The sequence below is a fragment of the Calonectris borealis genome, chromosome 2 (assembly GCF_964195595.1).
Source record: "Calonectris borealis chromosome 2, bCalBor7.hap1.2, whole genome shotgun sequence".
Taxonomy (NCBI): domain Eukaryota; kingdom Metazoa; phylum Chordata; class Aves; order Procellariiformes; family Procellariidae; genus Calonectris; species Calonectris borealis.
This window is the reverse complement of record NC_134313.1, coordinates 116,651,926-116,678,076: the sequence shown is the minus strand read 5'-3', so window position 1 is coordinate 116,678,076 and position 26,151 is coordinate 116,651,926. Positions and strand designations below refer to the sequence as shown.

At 41.6% G+C, this 26,151-nt stretch overlaps 1 protein-coding gene across 1 annotated transcript; it reads right to left on the bottom strand.

The window, feature by feature from the left end:
• Positions 1 to 13: 13 nt before the first annotated feature.
• Positions 14 to 17,435, bottom strand: FKBP9 (FKBP prolyl isomerase 9). The gene is made up of 10 exons (XM_075143049.1): positions 16,972 to 17,435; positions 12,956 to 13,101; positions 12,182 to 12,371; positions 11,334 to 11,479; positions 9,931 to 10,120; positions 7,479 to 7,624; positions 6,028 to 6,214; positions 3,967 to 4,112; positions 2,258 to 2,421; positions 14 to 1,674 (listed from the first exon to the last, which is right to left on the bottom strand). The coding sequence occupies exons 1-10, from the start codon at positions 17,223 to 17,225 to the stop codon at positions 1,492 to 1,494; spliced, it is 1,752 nt and encodes a 583-aa protein (XP_074999150.1). The 5' UTR covers positions 17,226 to 17,435; the 3' UTR covers positions 14 to 1,491.
• Positions 17,436 to 26,151: the final 8,716 nt, after the last annotated feature.

Below are 26,151 nucleotides of genomic sequence, written 5' to 3'. Positions count from 1 at the left end.
ACTTTAACAGTAATAGTTGATCAACATTTTATTTAACAAAAAGATCCGTTATCCAACACTCAATTGTATCAAACTAAAAAAAAATTTCACTGCACTTTCTGTAACAACTGTATTAAAAACCATTACAAAATGTTTTCATCCAATTGAAATACCAGTTTTTAAAAAGAGCATCTCAGGGAGCTTACAACCCACATGTACAGATCAAGAAAAGCGAGAAACTAGACACAAAGCATATACTGGAAACACAACTCCCTTTCTACTTGTCTTTGACAGTGTCGCACTATACGTATCTGTCCTCTTTACATGTAGTCTACTGACGGGGGATCATACGGCCTTCCAGAAAAATAGGTCTGTTTAGTGTATTTTCTATTAAAGAGCTTGCTACATTTATAGATCTAATGGGTGACTGTCTCAAGACTTCACGTAATCTAAACAGCACTCCCAGGCCGGATTTTGTACTGAGGGATGGGCCAGAACACTTGCAGGCATACACAGATGGGTCTATTTCTTGATTCTATCACTGTCATCTTGTTTGCTCGCCATGCCAGACTGCTCTGCAGCGTAAGCTCTGAGTACTTACTCCTTAGTCTAACAATTCCCAAAACAGGAGGCAGAAGCCCAACACAAAATCAGTTGTATGCAGTATTTATGACAGTATTTGGACCCCATAACACTAATATTTAAAGTCTAACAAAACTATAAATAAGGTTGCAACTCGAAAGGTTTGGGAATCACTGATCAGAACACTGTTTCAACAGGCCAGCAAGAAGAGTCAAGGTTATTAATTAAATACAATACAGATGGTAGCAAACTTCTATTTCATAAGGTTAAAAACCCACACACACAGAGTTACAATTCTAGGCCTGTTTAATTTAATTCACAGCTTATGGAAATTTTGCAATGGCATAGCTGTCATTTGCATGTTCTGCAATTTGCAAATCAGAGCTCCTGCTAGCAAATATTCGTATGAGTTTGTTCAGTTACTGGAAAGAGTGCTCATGCCTTCTGAAAGGAACCGGGCTCAATGCCTGACAATTTTTACAGGTTCTTTTCATGGGGAGTATTTTCTGGTTTGTTCTCCTGCAGAAATATTTCGGATACAGAAGGTTTTAAAAAACTCTTTTAAAAAAAAGCACTTGGTAAGTTTTCTCCCTACCATCCATCCATCCATCCAAGTGACTGAGTGTTGTTCAATGATGACTCCTAATCTTTAGCATAAAAACGGACCACGTGGTTCACAACACCACGTATGGCAGTACACTCTTTATCCATTTATACATCCTACCTTGAGGCACTTAACACTTTTTTCAAATATACCCAACAATTCCAACTGAAAATCTCTTCCTATTTTAACAGCCTACCAGCACCTAGGCACAGGCAGACAGAGGCTATCTAGCTGAGCGCTAACCTTTCAGAATCATGCTCGCCGAAACCTCTTCCAGGACACACGTTCGAACAGTAGGTCAGCTCAGGACTCTTTTTTTCTTAGCTTTACAGTTCATCGTGTTCCTCTTTGGCCTCCTGGTCTTTCAACTTGAATTCTTCAGCGGTAACTTTACCATTTCCATCCCGGTCTTGATTGGTGAACATATTTTTAACAATCTTTTCAAAATCAAAACCAGGGGCCAGTTTTCCTTTGCCGGAATCGACTTGAGCTTGAATGTACTCTGAAAACTAGGTGGAGGGAACGGAGGAGAAAGCAGCTCACAATGAAACAGACATTTAAAACTGAAGAGGTATTCACAAAAGTACCATTTATTCGTTTTGACTATTCAGCATTTTTACTACTTATTATTAAGTGTACATCAAAGTACACTGTTACAACCTAATCTGGACTAATTAGGACAGACACATGAGGTTAAATCACTCTTTCTGGAGCTCAACAGGGATTTCCTTACTTATTCCGGTGGGTCCTGGACCCGTAACAAGAAAAGTTCTTTTTCATAATTTAGGGGGAAGATGAATTGAACAGCGAGTGACATAGGAGAGTGACATGTTGTTGACCAAGGAGACCACAACAGCAAATGCTCTTAAGTAGTACGGCCATTCTTATATTTCTTTTTTCTTTTCGGTTCTATCTCTAAAGCTAATCAATCATGTTTTAACCGACACGCTACCTTCCTGCTACCTTGACAACAAACACCATGTGAGAAAAGAGGAGAGCAGAGGAGAGAAGACCCCATTCTGCAACATCCGAGTACCTTAATGATGGTGGTAGAAGAAAACCACTGCAAGCATTTTCACTGTTTCAGCTTACCTCCTCCAAAAGAACCTCTCCATCATGATTCTGGTCTATTTCTTCAAAAAGATTGGGAGAGACTTCGCCATTCCATACAAACATGTACCCTTCAGGCAAGCCAGACACCAGTTCCAGCAGTTCAATGTCAAAAACTAATACAGCACTACCAGGCACTTCTCCTTCTGTCACAAGAAATGGCAGAGAGGGGTATTTATCGTCACTTACATTGAAGAGTGTATTTCCTTTTAACGTAATTAAATTTCTCTTCCTGCTCCAACTGTGATCCCCAAGCCCCATGATCCCAAGCCCATCAAATCTTCCTGTTCACTTCAGCAGAGGTGATCAAAACATAAAGGAAGCTTTCATAATAAAACTGCATCCTTTTTTTTACTTATAAAGGTAAAATTCTGGGAATGAATCAATTTTCCTTTGTCTTGCCGATACACTGTGTATCAAGCTGCTACTGACAGACTCAACAGTGTTGCAACAGCTTGGGATGTCACCTCAATGAAACCATGAAAGGAGTTTAATTTGTCCTTGAAAGAGAAAATTGAGGTCACCTCTAACTTCCGTCCGGTAGCAAACGAGCAATCTCTTCAGATATCCAGGTATATACCAAAACACTAACAAACATGCAGTGTTTCAGACCATGTATATCAAATGTAATTTGAATGATGGCAAATACCTATGACAGGTATGTTTACAACGTTTTTTAACACGGCAGATTTTTTTTATTTTATGAGGAAATTTTTTATTTATTATATGTAACTATGCAACTACATATAATAGTATAAAATGTTGCATACTTATAATACTCATAATTTTTCATTCATAATTTTTGTAGAAGCCAGGTGCAAGTGAAAATGCTGCTTCATCTCTTATTGCAAATTAATTCTCCATTAAGCTTGACAGGTGATGCTTGACAGACAGTCTTTATAAAAACACAAACTGATCTGGAGGTACTCAAAGAACATAGCAACTTATACAACTGTTTCCATATAAATCAGAGTTTGTTGATCTTGGTGATCTCCTGATAGACGCCTTTCCCACAAGTCTTTTAACTCACAAGACCAGTAACAACCACACACACTGGAATATGAGAGTTCTTGTCACTTCTATATTGTTCCTTTGAACATTGTTGTCCCTGTCATCAAAAATTGATAAGCCTCAATGCTCTAAAACAGGGCAAACTGCCTTAAATGTATTATTGTTGGTGTTTCAACAGCACTGATACACTGTTTCACATCTTACATCCAGTTCATGCAGTTTCTGAATTTTGAGTTTTCTCTGAATTTGCTAACATATTAGTGCTGAACAGTCCCCTTCAGCGTTGTTTCCTGAATAACACGTCACACGTCCAAGCCGAGTACCCAGTTCTCTATCATGGAGAACAGTGTTTACTCCCTCTGCAACACCAGAGCGCCTGGAGCTTTCCATTTTGACAAAGCAAAATTACTGGGGGCGTGTGTTCCCGTTTGTACTGGTATAGTCTTTACATTGGCCACAGTATGACTTAAAACGCAACACAGACAGTATATTCATTTCACTGGGGAATGGGGGGGTTGTCTAAAATAATGAAATGAAAAAACTCTAAAAAAATCCCATTCAAGCAGCTACGAGACACTCACCTTATGTCCTAATGCATAGCAAGTAATAAAACATGCATCCTTGTGGTTCAGTTACTCAAGAGGTGCTAAGCAGGTGTGCAATAGGTTTCACTCACTTACCAACTCCATCTTCTCCATAACCAAGATGAGGTGGAATAACGACTGTTCGTCGTTCCCCGACACACATGTCTTGAAGGCCCATGTCCATCCCCACCACCACCTGTCCAGATCCCAGAACTATGTTGTAGGTCTTGCCAAGGCTGTGTCTGGAGGGGGGGGGGGGGGGGAGAAAAACAAAAAAAACTTTAACATACAGTAGAGAATTTCTGTTGTTCAAAATTACCACAGAAACAGCAGTTTCTAGTTAGTGTCCTGCCATTGCCAAAAATTAACTTCATGGCCAATGCTCTGTTCTACCAAGCAGTTACTTGAAGTTGTTCTCAAAGTAGCAAGTTACAGCCAACTCCAAGCAGAAGTGTCCCTACTGTTGACAAATCCTCTGGTAGTAAAATTATAGGCTTCCTGAATGAAACCCAACTAAAATCATTAATCCTGCCAATTAAACCCCCAGAGTACTTTATCTCGAAATAAGGGCTTTTGCCGTTCAAATATTTGTAACTAACAAAGTTGGACTTTTTTAGCAGATATGAAAAATCCAGATGTACATTTGTCCCAGAACTACCAACCTATACGGACCTGGGTGCATTCACATGGATCAGCCACCCCTTTAATGAAATCTGTCACTATAATGTAGTAGTCACTTAACCAAGACAGCTTGGAAGTGGAATACTACTACTGCTATTTAACTATATTATATTTTGAATCATACCTTGCTGCTGGTGGCTCATTTCTAAAATCAGAAATTATCACGAGTTAAAAACCCCAGAAGTTAAACATGTATTGTGCTTCTAGAAGTGGAGCGTGCAGTGTTGAGACTTTTTACTCGGTATGTGTCACAACAGCAGGACGCTTTCTTCTGTCAGTCCCCTTTCTTTGGTTATTTGGCTTCGCTGCACCACTGCAGGACACGCTTGTACAACATAGTATTATTTGGAAAGAAAACAATTTAGTGGCTAGGAGGTCAGCCTTAAAATTAGGAGCACAAGATTCATATTTGTTTCTCTACAAACTGCTTTGAGTAAGACTATCTCGACATCCCTTGGATCCTGCTTCAAAATGGGAATTGAGCATTCCTGCCATATAAAAGGTGTTTCGAAGCCGAACACATTACTTGCGTACGTACTTGCCTACAGAATCACATCATGTGCTTCAATGCAAGCCAGCTTTTCAGCTCTGCAAGCTATTGTGAAAACTATGAGCTGCTTCCTATGTTAATTATAACCTGTTTAAAAATTTTTTCCCAACTTCCCTTCCAAAAAATAAAGTATTATTTAGATGACTTGCGCTATCCAAAAGATGAAGGCAGAAAAAAAGCTAGCAGAAGTATTCTTGTAGCTGCAGCAAAGAGCGCTATGGGATTACTTTAGTTCTGTGTGAGACAGACTGGAGCAGCCTCTGCTTCCCTCATAAACCTTTTGTCAACAGGAAGGAGGAGGAGGAACATTATAATCACAGTCATGATCAAGCCCTCTGAGAGTTTCCCCGTGCTGACACTTACCACAACACTACAATACAGGAAAACTAGCACCCATGTGCGGTACAGACATGACGGTGACCATTTACTATAAAACACATTTACTATACAACACCATTTACTAAAAATCAAGCTAGCTTTAACAAGCCGAGTACCTCTACCAGATCTCTCTCATCGCAGAGTGCAAATCCTACCCAAGAAACTGAATACACGTGGATTGTTCATTCATGCGGAGCCCTGTGTCGCCCTAGTATGACTGGCCCAGACACCTGAATTAGCCCACCTAAGCAGACTGCCACGCAGACAACCTGTTTCATCACTCCACCTGTAGTGTTTATGTTCTTCTCCAACACACTCCTACATCCTCTTTGTTCCCAGTTCTCTCATTATGCTATGACAGATTGTCTTTTTCTTTTCCTCCTCCTATATAGCTTAGGCAGGCAGACATAAAAAGAAAAATACATTCTACATAAATACTCAATTTTTCACTTAAAAACTCTTTTATTCCCCGCCAGCCCGCTTTGCCGGCAATTCGTTCTGCTTTCACAGCTGCTAGGGGCATTTTCTTTATCAGGTGATATACTTACGTCGAGTCTAGCAAAGTACCATCCAGGAGCGAAGCATTGTAGTGATACTTCAAGTAATCTCCCTTCTTACTCAGTACAGTGCAGTTGGAAGGTTTGTAGTTAACAGTAATGCCGACCGAATCTGAGGGGTTGTGGAAGTCAACCACGTGGATGTCAAAGACCAGCACTGCAGATCCTGGAATCTTTCCTAAACAGGAAGCAAATTAGGCAAGCAGAGAAAGAAATGGTACCCAAACAGGCTTATGATGACCAGGTACTGCACCCTGTAAGAATATATATTCCCACTGTGCCTGCTACTGAGTCATTTTGCTCTTCTCCTTCAGAATTAAAGGATTACCTCTCCTCTGTATGCAGCAGACACAAGCTGCATCTGATGTAGGAAAGAGAACCAGTGGAAAAGCACTAAACGCGCTCAGTTCAACAGTGAAGGAAAAAATTTCCATTATTCTGAATTGGAAAATTATGCAGAAATGAAGCGATAACCACGTATTTCCTGTGTCCAATTTAAATGACTGATTTGTGTTTCATGTACCAATTAATTACGGATCATCAAAATTCTCACAGGACTTCTCATGCTTCAAGGAATGTCATTATGTCTAAAAGGTTTACATTTCCTTAAAATGTCCTGATAGCAAGCCACGTCTCCCCCCCACCCCTTCACAGGATAACATGCAATCGTATTACCAGGATTGATAGACACATCCAGACCCAGGACTGGGTTTTGTTATTAGAGGAGTCTAATTCCCAAATCAACGGCATAGAATTTGCATTCCCAGAAGAGAGGCTTTTCTTCTAAATCACTTTTTCCAAATAACATCCCAGGAGGTACCTTTTGAAACACCAGCCATAAAACTGTGATGGCCTAGAAGGGTTATCATATTCAACCTCTCACAGCAATCTTTTTAGGTAATAGTCTGTTTTCCCAAAGGAATCTTAACTGTATGTTATACATACACAGACACTTTGTTGTTACATGCATGTTTATAGAGGTGGCTTAGGGAGTCCACAAAACCTGTGGCTGTGGAAGGAATGGGGAAGAAAACTTAACACGATGAATTCCTTTAGCATACAGAGCTTGCTAAGACACACAGCAAGGAAGATCTCATGCTGCAGAGCTCCCGGCATCCAAGTACCAGTCTGTCTGAAACACTGATTATCCAAATGAGTTCAGGTCACCAAGTACCAGTCTGCCCGAAACACTAATTATCCAAATAATTTCAGGTCACCAATTACATGTGAGATTGTTCTGCATTCTTATTGCCCTGCCTATTTAGCGAATTAAAATAATTTTGCAAATTCTGGGTGTAATCCTGTCAGTTGCATGCCCACAAAATAATGAACTAATTCACAAGCCTTTCAAATGCCAAAAAAATTGAACTACACACAGATGCACTAAACAATAAAGGAAACATCATTAATTACAGAAGACTTGAATGAAAAGTCAAGCTCACCTCTTCCTTCTTCTCCATATCCAAGATGAGGGGGGATTATTATTCTTCTTTTTTCACCAGTGCATACACCTAGCAAACCTTCATCCATCCCAGCAATCACGTAACCTTTCCCAACATAGGTGTCATATGTACGATTTCGTGAATAGCTATGGAAAATATTTGCATTTTAGCAGCATCAGGTGTACTCAAGAAAACACAGAATCTTGCAATAGGTCTGCAACACAATTCTTAACCCAGTTAAGGTCAAACACATGGTCATTAACTACCACTGGAAAGGCACAATGCAATCACCGCGTTCAACGACTCTTGGCCACCAAGTTTCATCAGTCAGTGATGCATGCGTCATTTATTAACCAGTACTGGGACCCTGGCTAGGGAACAGCTTATCTGCAAATGCATTTCTACTATATCTTGAAAGAAAATCTCACCTATTTATGTATTTTAGACTAAACAGAAAACATGTTTTGATAAGTAACTGAAAAAAAATCAGTTTTCTCCTTTCAATTTTTCTCTTCCCCGATCCTACTTTAATAAGTGCTTATCAACTAGATATAGTTTACGTTCATTTTCATGAGACACCCTTCAGACTATCTCATTTTGCAACCACAGCTATGTAGTTCAACTACTACAAGCAGGAGGTGGGATAAATAGGTTCTCCTGGGATGCACAGAATTAAAATGAGTCATGACAACAGAACAGTATCAATACTATCCCTCCCTTCCAAACTATGTCAATCACTTTTACGTAGGTTGAAGGATCTGCTTCAACGCCTAATGACAGAATAAAACGAGCCTACAACAACAAATTGTGTTTATTACGAGGATGTGTCTGTCTTCTGCCTTTCTTCAAGGCATGCTACATGAAGGCACAACCCAAGGAAGGGAAGGCAGAAAGGTTTTAATTCATCTTTACGAGGTAACTGTGGGAAAGAGCAAGACCAGTACAGACCCTGATGTAATTCAGAGGTTTATTCAACTGCTCTAAGTCCAGACAGCCCTGCACAAGCTGCCCAGGGGTAGTTCTGCAGCTGAATATTGCAGAAGAAAAAAATGACGGAAAAGATTATCAGAGTTCTCGACCCCAGCCACTCACAGTGCTTTTGGCATGCTTCCCTCTACTAGTGAGAAATTTTTTTCTGGCCAACTCCAACGCTTTCAATAATTATTGTTAGCTGCTCTATTTCTTCATAGATACTTGTTAGATATTGGCCTTTCTGGTAAATTCTGCAGGAAGTCAGGATACAACACTAACGAATAAGCACTCTTATAACTCTCAGCGCTTTAGAATGATGTAGAGACTGCTGTCTACAAAGCATTTATTACTATTTATTGACCATAATGCTAATAGAAATAGTACAGCCCTTTTCAAAAATTGTTTATTACTACAGACAATACTCATTTACATCTCAAAAAAGAGAGATTCTGGGCAAGTGCACTGTGGATAAGCTTAAAGTTCTTGACTTACAAGTTTTCCTAAGCTGTAAATTAAGGTCTACAGTGATGGCTGTTGATGCAGGTCTCCTGCTTTCTATCCTCCCACCAAGCTGGGTAGCTGAATGGGGAGGTCAAGGTTGAGTCTGAACCTTACTGCACCTGAATTCAATTACATGAGATACAATTCCCTGACTCCTCCTCATGGGAAGTAGCACACATGGCGTATCACTCAGCTCATGTTTGCAAACTGATCCTGATCTTCAGCTTGCAGCCGTTGTAGAAGTATGAAAAAATTTTTATTGGTTTATTTTGTAAAATGTTTTACAGTGGCGAATTTTGAACTCTTTTTAGCTACTTGTGCCAGCTGTTCTGAAAGCTGGAGGGGGAAGTAAAGCACTGCCCATTAAAGAGCAAACAAAAGTGACAGGAAGCTACAAGGGTATTATTCATCATATAATTCTGTACATGAGGCTCATGTGCCCAGAGAGCTTTGGATCCGAAGTGACAGCAATCCCTCTTCCTTTACCACAGAAACCCCGTTGCTGAATTCAGTCTTGAAAGACATTAGCCTTCAAAATGCAAGGAGCTTTCAAGTACAAAGGGAAAGGCTGTCCTGGGATTAACCTCAAACCAGCCCCTAGCTCACTGACTCGCGATTCTCAGGATGTAAAATGGGAATAATATTTATCTTCTCTCTCTTCGAGTATTACCTATTCGGCAGATAAACAATATGGGGCAAAGAGTCTTCAGGCGTGCCTGCCCAAAGCACACACAGCCTCACCAGGTGGGCCACCGCCCCGAGATGGCGTCGGCGATACTGGCGTAGTACAAAATAGGTCTTTGTCTTCCCTCCCGTGCTGAAAAGGTTTCTGTGAGTTTTTTAAGAAGAGAAGACTCCAACTCCACTCACAAAATTTCAAAAAGGAAGGAAAAGCAAAGAATTGTATTTGGGTGTATTATGAACAAGACAAACGAGCCAAACTGGAAACGGGATCTGTAGGGCTGAACGGTTCAGTTACCTGGAATCAAACAACGTGCCATCCAAAAGCGTGCCGTTGTAATGGTATCGGAGAAAGTCTCCTGTCTGGCTTCTCCGCTCGCAAGATTCAGGCACATGCTGGTTCTCAATAGTAATACCATCTTTGGGGTTATGGAGATCTAGCAAAACCACATCAAAGACAAGAGAAGCTTGGCCAGGGATCTCCTTACCTACAAAAGTGTTAGAGCAGAAAATTGGTAAGAAAGAGCAGATGTTCCAGAAGGAGCTTAAACATGTTTGTTGAAGAAAAGTAGCCTACTGCTGAATATCAGGCACCTCCCCTCCCAAAATAAATGAGCGTAATCTGCTTCTAGTCAGTCATTTTTGGTTTCATGTGTGGATTTTTCACTTAATTCTCCAACTCAGTTATTTCATTCTGTTCCTATTGTGATGGCACTGCCTCACCAAAAAGAACAGCCTCTTCAGCAACATCCATCTTAGTCAATATACACCAGCTCCATCTGAGCTGCATGGTTTAGTCTGCCAGTACTTCCAACACACTTCATGAAAGTGCATAAAATAACCATCAGAATACAAATTTGGTACATCCACTCTTCTCATCCTGTTAATATCAAAACAGGAGACCACATGATGGAAGTTGAAGAAGGGTAAAAAAAAAGTACCTTTCCATCAACACACAAATTATGGTGTGGGTTGCTTTGACTGAGAACTATTGAGCTCAAGATCTTGGCAAAATTTTAAAACTAACTCCACAAAGTTTTGTTATCCATGGAGATGGCTATCACAGTTAATTGTAATGAAATCATGGAAGCGGTACGAAATCGTGTACGCCACAGACACATTCTTAAACATTAGAGCAGAGAAAGAATTTAAGGAAGCGTCCCAAACTATACCTAACTGCCACCTCATTTAACATGGGGACCTCTATGTATGACCTGAGGGCTGCATACAGTCTCACAGGACAATTAATCCATCTTGTAGTTATTACTAGGGCATTGGTTGCAAAAAAAACAACAAAATTGGAACTAAAAATACATTTTTCTTTTTTCAAAAGTTTTCTGCTCTCTGTGGCAGCCATTGAAAGAATTATGCAGGCATCTGACTTCCAGTTTTTGGAGCCACTAGATATTACTCACAGATTATATTATCTGAATAAAATAAAATTTCCGTATATAAAGATTACAATTGTATCAACATCATCTCTGTTAAGCAACCTACTGGTTAAATTTAAAAAAAAAAAAAATCTTTTACTTTCTAATCAGTCCAATCCTGTACATAATACATTTTGAGCCTCTCTTTCCATCATTTTGTTCCATCTGTCTGAAATGGGTAATAATGCTGCCCAAAAATTTAAAATACATGAAGTACAAGTTTGTTCTAAAATATGGATGACTTGGATAAAAAAAAAAGAATAACTTTTACCATCTCCTTCTTCTCCATATGCCAGGAAAGGTGGTATTGTGATAATGCGCTTCTCTCCTACGCACATTCCCAAGAGACCCTGGTCCATACCAGGAATCAGCCATCCAATTCCCACATAGGTATCATAAGTTCGCATCCGATTATGGCTAAAAATGGAAAAAAAAAAAAAAAAAAAACACACCAAAACCAAACCACAACCAAATGTCAGACAGCCACAGGAAAGAACAATATTAATCTTCAAAAGCCACACACTATGCACAATGTAACTCACAGCTTGCTGCTCCAAAAATACTGCTCCTTGATTTACCAAGGGCTGGCTGGGTAGTGTTTTCCAGAGCGCTTAGCTATTTCAGGAACCTAACAGAGGTTTTGAAAAGTGGCTCACAAACATAATAGCATTTTATTAAAGCATCACTTTCCACAGAACTTTAATGAAGTACACATGCTGTAAACTTAAAATCTCAGTATGAAAGTGTTAATATCTCAATTTCACCACGAACTTTGCTTAGTTTATAAAGCTTGTATCTAACTTGAGTAGCTATGCTGCAGCGGTTATAAAAACTATCTATTAGCTGACTGCAATAAATACAGATACAGGGAATTAAATTTTTAAAAAGAAAGGATCTGGGCTCATAATGCTAACGCAGAAATAACGTACTGTTTTATTGGTTTGAGTCAGTATCGGTGTCCCATAATCCCCGAACAAATTACTGACACTTATATGATGCTAGTCATTTCTTGTCTTTCTGGGCAATTAGCATTTATCGTTACACCAGTGAAGAAGTGATGGTTTGAAGTGACATCAGATACCTATTAAAAGAACAAAGACACACAACCCAGCTGTGTACCTTGAATCAAACAGGGTCCCATCTAAGAACGTTCCATTGTAATGGTATCGTACGAAGTCAGACACCTGGACTGTCCGAGGACACTTCTCAGGTTTGAAGTAAGTCTGAACCTGCACTTCGTCCTCCGAGTTCCAGAGATCGATCAGAAGCACATCGAAATGGAGCACAGCGTTGGGGGGTATCACACCAGCTGCAAAACCAGAACAACACAACCAGTTTTATTTCCTTTTTTCTACAGGAAAGGGAACCAATCTACGCATTCCCTAAATAAAATCCATGATGTACAACTTACTCCTTTTTGTGCTTATATCCCCCCTGTCACTGTTGCAGCTACAGAAGCAGGGGGAGAATCTGGCAACATGAACCGTTATCAAATATGTCCATCAGGCAAACGGCTCTTGATTTACCATTTGCTGCCTCTGAGTCTGCAGAGCAAAGCTGCTTTTGGCACTGACAAGACCCTGTGCAGCACTGCAACGCCAAAATACAATAACTATTTAACAGCGAGGTAGGTATAAATAAATAGTTAACTTCAGTAGCAAGGTTCGTTTGCTGAAGGTCCTCTACAGTCAACAGCTCTTTCTTCCGCACGCCGATGGAGGCCGGAGCGATCAGCTAGCCTATAGGCTTAACAAACACCCCTGAGCAGGGGAGAACCTCTCTGAAATTCACTGCTTGCAATTTCTGCCCTTCTCTTCTGCGACTCCGTTTTCTGCCTGCTCTGCCGAGCCACTTGCACCACCAGCCGTTCACCCCCCCCGGTGCTGCACTTACAGACGCCTTCGCTTCCGTAGGCGAGCTTGGGGGGGATTTTCACGAACCGCCGCTCGTTCACGCACATGCCGACCAGAGCTTTGTCCATCCCAGCAATAAGTTGACCTTTTCCCACAAACACGTTGAATGTGGATCCCCTGTCATAGCTAAAGAGGGAAAAGTGGGCAAAAATGTTAGCGGTTCATTTATCCATCATTCCACTATTTTTTGGGGAGTTTAACTGTACCTTGTCTCCCCTTGCCCTGTCAGCATAACTTTATCGCGAGACAGCTGCTAAGAGAAGGGGCAAATCTATATGTTTCTGAGACTTCAACCCAGCTCTCCTGTTCACTGCTCACCGTCTATCTGAAATGCATTCTAGCAGCGTGTGATGTATACTGCCGGCACCCGAAGCCCCTAACTACAAACGGCTAATTTACACACTAATACTATAAGCAGCACTGGAAAATTACAGATGAGAAAGAAAAATTAAACAACCTTACAAGATATGAAAGGATGGCCGCTCCCACAGTAGGATCTCAGCATATTGATTTTGGTGAGTAACACCACAAAAATATTATGCGAGATCGCTAAGCTTTACAGCGTGAGACATCTCTGGGGGAGAAAAGGAAAGGAAAAAAGATGCCTTTTCAAGTAATAGCTGTGAGATTTGCCAATTGGTTATTTATTTTCTCCAAATGGTTATTTATTTTCTTCTCCACATTCCCAGCTCTCACGTCATTAAGGTTTAAATAGCAAAAAATAGAGATGTACTTTAAACCGCAAGTGTGCCAGACCAAGAATGATCTTCCACTGTGATAATACATGAACATTTGAAAGGTAAAAGAAACGATGCTTAAATGATAATGAAGTTTTCCACAGAGAGCAGCAGTGTTACCACAGCAGAACACTAACAGTAGCTTACGTGGTCAGTTTGACCACCTTAAATCCGCACAATGACCCCACTTTGCTGTGCCTGAATTGCTGCTGTTATTTAATTTTTTCAAGCGATGTATAAACATATGGCAGGAAGCATTTCAAGAGCTTCATGCCTATTTTTAAGCTTTTACTGCCTCCATTTTCTCAAATTCCTTTTATAATTTAAAGGACTTCCCCCCCATCCCTAGATAAAAGGCAGCACTGCAAAAAATAATTTAAAAAAAGGCTTGTGCCTCTTTGTCTGCTAAAATATTCTGGAAAGCAGCCAGTAGCTAGATATCGCTAGGGAAATGATGTCAAACTTTCCTTCGAAGTCTGTACACATCACTTCCACAACATACTGAGCCTCCTAACAGTCCCAGAGCCTCGAATCCCTCAAATATTTTACTGAGTGATCTCTCTGTTTGCTCCACCATCTTTTTTTTCTGGCAAACATTTCCTTTAAAATAGACAAGTCTCTATACAGACCATTCACTTTCAGTTGCACACATATTCCTACTTCCAGGCAAGGATGGAAAATATTTAAATTAGCTCCTGACAAATTCTATTATACACACAAAAACATAATTAAGATGTTAAGACTAATAACATAATACGTTCTAAGAAACCCCAAAAAGTGGTATTTTGTAGCAATTGACAAAGCTTGGCAATACATCTGGGATGGGCTTAAAACAGAAGAGCTTTTTTTTGCCAGAAATAAACCTACAATTAAGAAAACATTGATGCTAAGCAGAGAACTGAACAAAGCGGTGAACAGATCATGCAGCTTTGCAGGACTGACTTTGCAGATTCCTTAAAACTAAGCAAAATTAGTTTCTATTAGAGGAATTTACCAAATTCACAGCAGATGACTAGGCAATTAAGTTCAGATTCAAAAATGCAAATCATTTTATGGCCATGGAAATAAAAATGCAAATACTGATGGGGGGGGGGAAGGAATAAACAGGCACATTAGTTAATTTATGTGACACAGTCATAGTTACTAAGACTGTCAACAGCCTGTTAACAAGAAGAGCTGTATTACTACCTTCTACTTGGAAATACAGAAAAATAATTTTAAACCTCAAGAACATTTTCAGCAGTTGAAAAATAAACAAAGTAAAACTGCCCTTAGTTCAACACCCAGAGTATTTTCTAGACCGATTTCATAGTAGTGTTTGACTAAATTAATGCTGGTAAGCACTTTCATACACTTAAAAAAAAAAACAGATAGCAACTCTGACAGGTAGAAAAATGGGCTTTCTAATAGGTTAATTTTAGTGAAATTTGACTGAGTATCTAACTTGTATGCAGAGAACACTAAAGATTTTACGACAAATACTCCAAAATATTTCTTCCATTAACCTACAGAACATAAAAACCTCCTAATTTTCCATTGTCTTAACATGATAACCCACTGTCATCAATCTTAAAAAAAGACCACAGCGAATAACAAAAACATATGTCAACATGAGCTGCCGTCTGGAAAAAAAATGATGAGCTGAACAAACCTGACTTTTTGCATCCTTTTGAAATGAAGATGGCCATACAAATACTCAAGTTAGATTGCACTTTCATCATTATTATTTATTTACTGATTTTTAGCGGACCCAAAGGGATAAACGCTGTGTAGTTCTGCACAGACTGTTCCTGCCCCAAATAATTCAGAGCCAAATGACAAGGAACTTGGAATTAAACCAGAGCCAGCACCTGGGAAGCCCCTCTTGGTGCCCCGCCTCAGTGCAGAAATTTGCTGGTACAAGTCAGCGTACAAGTAAGCCTCAGCAGGCATCTGTAGCAATCAGAAACACATTTCTGAACACATGGCTGGTTTTCCAATTGTCACATATTTGTACAATGAGCAGTGAGGATGCTGCCTTTCTTTGTGCGTTCTCACATCTGCAGCTAAGACCTATTTTCTGAGACTGACGGTCGCCAATGAATTCACTGTCCTTGCTGTGCTTTTTCACTGAAACTGCACCAACGCCAGCTGAACCGCCAGCTACTGCATCTCGCACTTTATCTGGAGCAGTGCTGGTGAAGTGGCACTACCGGCGTACTGAAGTACTGTCAGTTCCAGAAGAAGAGCCAAGCTTACTTTGAAAGCCAGTTATTTCCCTAAGGCTGTAGATTTTCATTGAAGCACAAGATTACCAGGATTAGTGAAAATACATTTTGCTTTTTCTTTCCGAGTAAGACTTTGATCAATGGCAATGAATGAAGCAAGAAAAAACAAATAAGCTGTCAGCAGCATCAGCATCCTTCACAATCTCCTGATCCCACTATTTAGGTTTCCTGATCCCAAAATAACAGCAGGAAAGTGGCCAGACGCTTCACTGTACATAGGTCACATTTATTCAAGGATAACTTATCCAAAAATTTCTATGTAAGCACAACCTGATAATTCTTGTATTTCTGGTAAAGATTCAGAAGTGTTTGCATTCTAGTAGATTTGAGCCTGGAGAAGACACAGGAAACGTACAGAAACGGGCACAAAATCACTAAATTCTCTAACTGACTGCAATATCATACGTGCTCCTGTTTACCAGGCTAAGTGAATATCCTTACGGTCTTCTTGTCTCTTGGAGCAGAAAGCTCCTGGTCAGCGTCTTGGAGAAGCAGCTGGAAGAACGTGGTGGGGATCCATCAGGGCACGTAAACTGCTGCGAGCTGGACCCAGCCACTGCAGAGGTCCTGCCCCCAGTCCCCAGCAGTCACACCTCAGCCCTCTGCCCTTCCATGTTTCAAAGACATCTTCCCACGTTGGCCTGTACAACCCGTGTTCTTGCTCGCACGGCATTGCCCAGCTTGCCACTAGACCGGTGACCCCAAAAGGGCTCGTGGGCCACGGCGGGTCACAGCCAGGAAGAGCGGCGGGACCTGAACTGAACCTCAAATACAGCCTCCACCCAGCGCCACCATCTCCGAACACCCACAAAAACACCCCCGTGGGGACAGCACCGCTCGCTCCCCTCCTCTCCCCGAAGAGCACCCTCACACGAACCAAGCCCCGAGGGGGCTGCAGCTACAAACCCGGGGGGGGGCTGCACCCCGGGGAGGGGGGAAGGCACCCCGGGGAGGGGCTGCACGCCAAGCCCCGAGGCGGGCGCAAGCCAGACCTGGAGTCGAAGCGGGTGCCGTCGGGGAAGGCGCCGAGGTAGTGGTAGCGCACGAAGTCTCCGGGCCGCACGGCCCGCGGGCAGCTCTCGGGCACGAAGCGCCGCTCGACGCGGAGATCGGCGCCGTCCCAGGGGGGTTCGGCGGCGGGCACCGGCGGCGCCTGGCACGCCGCCCAGCTCACCAGCAGCGCCGGCAGCAGCAGCAGCGCGCCGCAGCCGGGGCCCGGCCGCCGCACGGCCGCCGGCCCCGCCATGGAGGGCCGCGAGCGGGGCAGCCGCAGGGCGGACTGGGCGGCGAGGGGAGGGAAGGAGGGAGGGGAGGAAGGGCGCCCGCCCCGGCCCTCCCGCTCCTCCTCCCGCCGCTGCAAACTTGCAAACGTGGATGAAGCGCTCCCACCCGGGACGGGGGAGGAGCAGCCGCGGCGCCGGCTCCCCCCCACCTCCGCCACGGGGCTGCGCAGCCCCAGTTTGGAGCGGAGTCTCGCGTGCCCGTCCCCCCTCCCCGGGCTGGGGGTGGGGTGGGGGGGTCGGTGGTGCGACGTGGCGCTGCCCGCGGGCCGCCCTCCCCGGCGCTCCTTCGCTCCCGAGTGCGGCGCGGCAGGCGGGCGGCCCCCGCCCGAGCGGGGCTGCGTCCCCCGCCCGTCCCGGAGATCACCAGAAGCTCTTCGGAGCGGTGCTGGATGGCCTGGGAGGGACGGTTGGTGCAGGAGGATTAATCACGGAGCTCTGCGTCAGGGCTTTTTGTTGCTGTGCTTGCACCGCGGCACGTGTACCCCCTGCGCGACTTTGAATATTTGTAGATCTAAAATCCCATCGCAAACGTTCCATTTTAGATCAAAACTCCAAAGGTACAAGTTTGTGTTGGCACCTACCGCTTGACGCCCACCAGTGCTGTCACAGGTATTTGCAATACCCTCACAGGGAGACTTTGCAAACGACACAGACAAAAATGACCTGACAAGCACCCAGTAAGGCACCAGTGTCCCCGCCGGCCAGCTATCCCCTTTTCCTCTCCCGTTGGATCTTGCACGCACCAGTGAGGACAAACTTGGGTTTGTTCTCGGTTATTCTAACTGGTTTCAGCGAAGCAGCATAGGAAGCTAAGTATCTGCATGTGAAGCATCAAACTCCGAGCAAGATGAAGTTAAATAATACAGTATTTTTGAAAAGCACTGAATTTTATGGCAGCAGGTTTGGAGCAACTGGTTGGAAATGCAGGCACACCTAGGAATATAATTTATTTAAGAAACATCAATGGTAAGATTTTTTTATTGATAAATTACTAAACAAGCACAACTCACACCCGGGTGGACGACTTGCGAAAAGGAACCATAAAATCAGGGCAGCTGGTGTGGCGATAAATGCCTGAGCGTCGCAGTTGGGAAGACAACAGCTCACCGGCCTAGCTCCCCGTTCTGTGTGCATCCGCCACCCAGCTGTATCGCCCAGCAACAGAAGGGATGTAGCCAAATCAAATGTTTTTAAAGTGCTTTCAAAAATGCTCTTGTATAATACTGATGTATTGCTAGGAAATGGCTGCTGCTCGATGACCTAACCAGTGAAAAAAGTTAGCAACTCAGGCAGCTATTCAAAGATAACCAGATTTGCGGTTACAAATCACATCCTCCTTCCAACAACAGTCACGCTGCACATGCCAAATCAGCACTGCAAAGTATCCTTTAAACAAGCCATGTAAAATTGTCAGTTGCGTAGATTTAGATAGCTTATTCTGATGTTGGTTCGTATGGACACACTTTATTTTCTTAAGGAGAACTCATAGTCCACCACTGGAGTATGTTGATACAACCAACATAAAGATAAAGCTTACCCTGCATCTGGCACTTCTTTTTGCCAGGCAGTGACAGAGTCTTTATTTATACCCATTTATTTAAGAAGTTTTGTGTTTTCAAAACAATTCCTTGGACTCTAATATTATGCAGTTTTGTACTCATTACTCATCACCTCTGTCAATAACAGTTCTCCACTTCTGATGTAATTACCATTGCCTCAAGACTGCTATACGTGTTACCAGTCTTATTAACTCCTAAAAGAGCCATTCTGTGTTACCAAACCCGCATTTGCCTCCGCTCCATTCGCCCTGTAGCTGATGCACAATGTGCCTTTCCATAAGCACACACAGAGCTCACGATAGCTGTCAGCCAGGGACATGCATTGCTTTCTGTCCTCCTAGTTTTGTTCAGGGAGCACAAAAGTAGCAGAATGCAAAAGCTGTCCAGTATTTTGGACAGCTTATTATGTTGGGTTGATGGTTGGACTCGATGATCTTAGAGGTCTTTTCCAACCTTAATAATTCTATGATTCTATGATTTTCCTTAGAAATGTCATTTTTAACATTTTGCTATTTTTTCAAGGCACACACACAGACACACAAAACAAATTCTTATTTATATGCCGGTTTGTTTGCATGCTAACCCAGCCTCCCCAGAAGCGTTTTGGGGATGATGATCATTATCAGATCGCCTGTTCCTCAGTCAGCCCAAACACAGCAATGACTAATACAGTGTGAGCAGGGAGATAAGCACAGACATGCATAAAGCTCCCAGAGAAGCTGGTCCTGGAGGGAGGATTATCCTTCCCAGGCTTAAAAACAGAGCTAAGGTCCATTCTCTCTCTGAAAACTTAGCTTTCAGGAATGTCACAGGTCAGACATTAAATGAGGATTAAAGAGCTGGGATTCGTGCCTTTGCATCTCCTTTTGGAGGATGCTGTGTGCCTCATGTAATGTTCAAGGGGCGGCAGTTCTAGCTACGTTATATCAAACTGAAATATATCTCAAGGATTCAATGCTGTTCCCAAGTCTTTTGAAGGGCAGGGAAGTAAAATGCCAGCTCTCATTCTCTACCTGTGTATCACAGCAGCGTTACCATTTGAGCTCGTCACACGGAGGAGAAATTCAAGAGCTCAAGTGGCAAGAAGGTAGATATGAAAATTCGTTCATACAGTGCTGGTACAAATCACGTCTCAGAAGCACTGAAGAAAGCTGAGGAGCAAGCTGATGAGTCATTTCACATAAAGATTAATTTATGGTAACATGGGAAAAGGAAATAAAGCCTCAGCTTGACTCTGAGGTAGGCAAGATACCACTGGTGTGTAACTCGAGATGCTGTTCCACTCCTTGGAATGTGCTTGAAGCCAAGCACCAGGCATCACGAGATGGTGGCCCTAATGTAAATTAAAATGTTTGCAACGCATTCGGTCACATAAACATAGGAGAGGTTGTGACTAGTGAAATATTCTGCTGAGTAGCCGTTGGACTTACCCAGTACTTAACCACTAACTGTTCTCAATTACCCATCATACAGCTAAGATTACAGGCCCGAAGATTCAGTCCCTGGATGCCTGAAGTATGTATTGTGTTTTGATATGGAGGTTTTTTAAAAAGGTAGCATACCGAGACAGAAAAATACAGAGTGGATTTGTTATGTTTTCTAAATACTCTATCAATTATAGATCAAGAAAAACAGAGGTAGTCCTTTTTTTCTTAGAAAGAATATGTCAAATGCTGCAGCTTGCCGATACCTTGAAATTATGGCAGGCAAATTTAGAGAGAACTCAGATACTAGAAGTAAAAAAAGTGAGAGCAGTGGGAAACCCAGCTTGAACTGATATAAAACCCAGTTTAAAAAAAAATCAATCTGCTTTTAATCAGCAGGTAATATTCAGAAAGATCTCAGTGTAATGCTAGTTTTGGCTGTATAATCTACAGGGGGATTGGGTGAAGGGACTCTGAATTATTTTTATCTTCCGCAGTTTTTCACAGCTGTTCACCTCGGTATGTACTCTCTTGCAAACTCCTAAGAAGCTCTTTAGAGAATATGCCTAAATACGTGACTTCTTCTCTCTCAAGATGCAAAATGTAAATAAAAATTCATGCAAGACTCACTAAGTGCTTACTAATTAGGGGAGATGATTGCAGTAATCTTCTTGCACTGGACCCCTGATAAGCACCTGCTTTAATGCTTTCATACACTAATAAGGACCGGTGAGCACTATTCTGTAACACCTATGCACTTCGGGCAGTTCCCAGGGGATTCATATATGAAAATTAATGAAGGAAGAGAAAAATAACAAGGTGTCCTGTTTCCAGTTTGCTCAGGCAGCGGCCACTGGCAGCTACAGTGCTGGTATGCAGAGAAGTGACTGACCTGACTTGCCTCTTTTTGGATCACCTCTGCAAATAACCCTTTTACCCAAGACAGGCAAGTGGTGTGCTCATTTCAAAATGCAGGCTGGTTTTACTTCTGACAGAACAGACCCTTACATTTCAGGAAAGTTTGCATAGTTTATTTTATGCCAAGTTGTTTGCAGAGGAACCGTTTCCTCTTCTCCTCCCAACACATACAGCTTCCAGAAGGCATTTAATAGGCAAAATGCTATAAGCAGGGGATGGGTGGATGTGGGGGTGGGGAGGAGACTGGCGCTCGGATAAAAGGGTTCTGTCTTTCTGGGTGGGAGTCGTAGTCCACACCTAATTTACAAACCAACTTTATTAAGGCAGCTTTGTTTAAAAGAATGTTAGAACAAAACATTATTATTTTTAATTACAGAGCCATAACAGTTCTAGCAGACAGGGTACAGATTGGGCACGATAAAACTTAGGCATGATAAATTAGTTACCCAATTGTGACCATTTGCTTTTCAAACCTTAGTGTCTAGGCTGCTTCTTGAGAAGCTTTTTAGTCTTCAAATAAATGTGTAATGCTTCCGCCCTCCCTTTTGACTCAGTGAAGACCCTTTATAATAGGCAAACTATCAGCAATTTTTGGATTGTATTTGTTTTTAATGCATTTAAGAAAACTGGTGGGATCCTTGTTGCAGGAACCACTCATTTCTGCACAGTTTGAGCAACACAGTTTTGAGATTGTGCATGCTGCATATGAAAGTTCAATGAGACTCACTGTTTTCCAAATTTTGCATGGCAGAAGGCTGAAGTTTAGCTCACTGGTTTTCTGCCTCTCACTGGTTTTCTGCCTTTTTTTTTTTTTTTTGGTGTGCAGTCTCCTAGATCGTTTCCACTGCAGATGCAAACCCCCACTCATTGGGAATTTAGGCCAATGTACAGCAGGCTTCCTTACCGCTTGTGCACAATCCTGTAGCAATCCACAGACCGAAAACCTGTGGCTTAACCACACCTATCCTTTGTTAGGAATATCCAAGTCTTTCTGCAGCTTAGTATAACCTTAGTATAAGCACTCCATTGTTTCAAAACCATTCTCTGACTTTGTGGGTACCTGCAATATATTTAGAACATGCTTTAATACACGTGAGTTTTATTAATTTGTTATCCAACACATTTCCTATTTTGTCTCCAGCTACTTATGTTACATTAGGTATGTCACTTGTAACCAGATTTTTAACATTTTAGTCCCTCCATAGATGAACTTTTCTGAAAATCTGGTAACTGATTTTCATACTTACGTTGAAATTTCAGCTTTTCTGAAAAAGTGAGTTTTAACCTCTGTGGTCTCTATTTTCAAGGGTATTTAGGTCTGAATACCCTTTCCATTTTAGGGTTAGGGAATTAGGATAATGGCATTTTCATATTTAACACATACACACATATATATATTGCCTGATAAATGTATGAACATTGAATGGAAATCGGTAGTATTTAAATGCATAGTTGTGAGAAATGGTAGGAAAAACTGCACACATAGGATAGTTTTTCTGGAGTTTTACACTGGCACATCTACACTGAGGCCAACACTATTGCTCTAGTGTAATTAGAAAGTAGTTTGGCCCAGATTTGGCTTGCTACAATTATTTGTTCGCTTCTGGTAGTGTACAGACTACAACAGTTGCAAAGCAAACACAAAAGAAGGCATGACTGATGCCTCAAAAGTGTGTGGTCTAGGCTTATGCTTTTGTCAGCCGTTTACCTTACAAAGAGCAGCAGTGTTGGTAGAAGGCAGCAGTCAACCATCATCTATCCTTGTGCTTGGCTGTTGGGAGCTACTGCCTCATCTCTGGTGGTGGTGGGCTTTTGTAAGTGCTGTCTAACCTGTGTCCGTCAAAATGAGCTGGATTTGCTAAATCACCTGGATAATAATTTAGCGTGGCACATTTGGAATGACAGGCTGATAAGCACTAATTAAGGCAGCTCTGTTGGTGTATCTCATTATGCTGTGACCTCCAGCAGGGGAGTTGCTGAGTACCTGAGGGCAAGTGAGACTTTCTCCTGGCAGGGCAGGGTCTGGAAGAGGGTACTGGTTCACAGCGTTACCTGCTATTTGTTTGACTTTCATTAGAACACCTATAATGGGTGGAGTAGAGATAAACTGAAGATGAATTGGAGTAAGTGAAATACACCTACAGTATCAACAATTTAAAGTGTATCCATTTCTCTCATGCTCTCTGCACTTTTGTGTTTACTGCTAAACCACTATCAGTAATAAATCCAAAAAAAATCTGCATGTTAAATAGCCTGTGGAGGTGACATAACAATCCAGCATGACTCTCTGTGAAGAGTAAAGATCTCTGTGTCACAGTATTTCTTATGGCCCACCAAGGAAGAAGCCCAAGTCACCTGGATCACTTTCATCACCAAAGGCATTTAGGGTCATGTCAGTCCCTCCTGAGTCACACCATTGACAGTAAATTACACACAATTAAATTATGTGTAACTGATAGAATTTATATTAAAATATTTTGGGTACAAAGAGCTATTTCAGGTTCCAGGTGCTCTGAATTTATCACGTACTCAAAAATAGTATTTGTTCAAAATGCTCTTTAATAAAACCAATATTTACTGATAATGTTTTATGGATATAGTTTAGCCATATTTAATACCTAAAATCAGTGTTGATACACTGTGCTTCTGTAGTTGTTTCAAAGTATCTGAAGATCTCCACAAACTTTACAGACCTTTAGAAGGAGAAATTAGCATTGAGTTATAATTGGGGGTTTTATTTTTCTTACTTGAAATTCATCTCAGCAGAAAGAACACTATGGTTCTTTCACATTAGTTGTAACCCAAAACTATATTTAGGCATAGACTCTTAACACTTCACTTCTACTAGAGATTTCAACATTCTTTTGGAAGCAGATTCACACAGATTCATAGGATACTAACTGCATTCCTGAACTTGTTTTTAACAGAAAAGAGTCCATCTGTGGAGCAACTGCAGGGTGATATTCCAACAACCTCTTCCAGCCATCTGATCTGTGTACTAAAGGACAGTTTTAGGCCCAGGCTTACAAAATTGGGTGCTTTCACATCACACAACCATCTGTAGGTGTTTGCATAGAGCTGGTAAGATCATACTGAGAGCTGGGCATGTTCTGATCCCATTCCTGTTTTGCTGGGCTGTTGCAGCACAGGCTACAGTCTTTGTTGTCTGCCTTCTCCACCAATTGTTGCAGCCAAATTTTATCTGTCTGTGCCTATGTTTAGGGTCCAGACCAAACATCCCATGAAATCTATGTGGGCTAAAGAAACGCTCCATAAACATAAAGCCAAGAATTAAAGTCTTAGCAAATGAAGGAGTTATTATAAGTCCGGTTACAATCATACTAAGACATATAGTCCAAATTAGCCAATTATCACAACTCATTCAATAATGATATAATTAAAGCTACTATACACAAACTTAATATTATCTATGCCTTTCTCTGGTATTGTGCTCACCCTTCCACTGGGCTCAGAAGTCAGTAACACCAGTCTTTTTTAGAAAAAGCAAGGGTTGGTTATAGTAAGTTGTCAGCATCCCAAGTTCTTTGCCATGATTACAGTGCTAATATTTATGATTTCTTCTTCCTCTTTGCCAGGAGGAGAATGCTGTTGTGCATTTCTTCCTCCTCACTTTAGGTCTGCTTGGGGTCATTTTTTTATGTTTGCTAACAGTCTGTTAACTTGTTCTTTCTTTGTTGGCTCACAGTTCTGTGTTGTATCTCAGTTTACTACATGTTACAGGTTTTACCAATGTTGCAGACTTGTTCTTTGTTCTATTTGTTAGCCCACAAAATCGATTGACTCAACTTCTAAGGCTTCATTTCTTTAGTGACCTGTGGTTGACAGTTTGCGGTTTGTGTCTACAGTCTTGAGGCCTCTGTTATTGCCCTGTGCTTGAATTTTCAAGGTCTCCACTGTTATCTTGTACTTGTATTTTGGGAGGCCCAAAACACCATGTTTTTTTCCCCACAGCGTTCAAGCTGTGGTTTCCAGATAATTTAACTAATGTTTTATTAATACAGCCTAACCAGCTGTAGCCAACATCTACTTGTTTTGGCAATATCACTGGTACATTGTTAAAATTACTTTATAACTGGGCAGAACACCTCTCATTTCTTAGTTTATTCAAGTGTGACCAAAAAGTACCGCACAAGGCTGGCAGGAGAAAGCCCTATTAGAGGATACTAAACTGATTTTTTTTACACACTCTACCAAGTGACTTATAGGAGCATAGGCCATGCATGAATCTGCCTAGATACAGACTGGACTAAGAAATAATGTGTTTTCTCTATTTATAATGATATATTTATCCTTCCGTTTCTATATCTATATAACTATAGATGACTGTAAAGCAAAAGTAACCATGAAGGAGTGTTTCTGGATGTCATTCATAGCAAAACTAGCATAATGGAATGAAAAGATAGAGGCTCCTAGCCCACCATTGGAAAACATTATTTTTGTGTGTTTGGCATGAGTTTCAACAGTCCAATATCAGAATTCCTTTTTCATTCCTGTTAGAGACACTCCCGGGTCAACTCGCTTAACTTACCCTTGCTTCACTGCTGTATCACTGCTACGCTAGTCTTTCTGCATTACCCTCTTGAGAGGGGCAGGGAAAGAAGAAGGTCTAGAACTGTGAGTTTCCATTCATTTCTTTTCAGTTACCTAGAAAGAAGCTCTTGGTAACTTGACATATGGCAAGTATGTTAAGCCTAAAGAGCTGCAAACTCTGGATAGTTTTGAAAAAACTATCGTTAAGTGGGAACAGCTGTTTTGCACAGAACTAACAGATCAGCTATTTGTTTAATAGAGGTGGCAAGCAGAACCAAGAATCTTTGCCTTAAACTTTTTAGATTGTATTTTTCATTGCTTTATTTCTGTAGTTTCTGTGACCCATTAATAAACACTGGAGCCTTTTTAGGCAACTCAACCAGTGTTCCACTGGAAAGTTGGCAACTCAGAGGGGACATACCACGGGCAGATGCTGG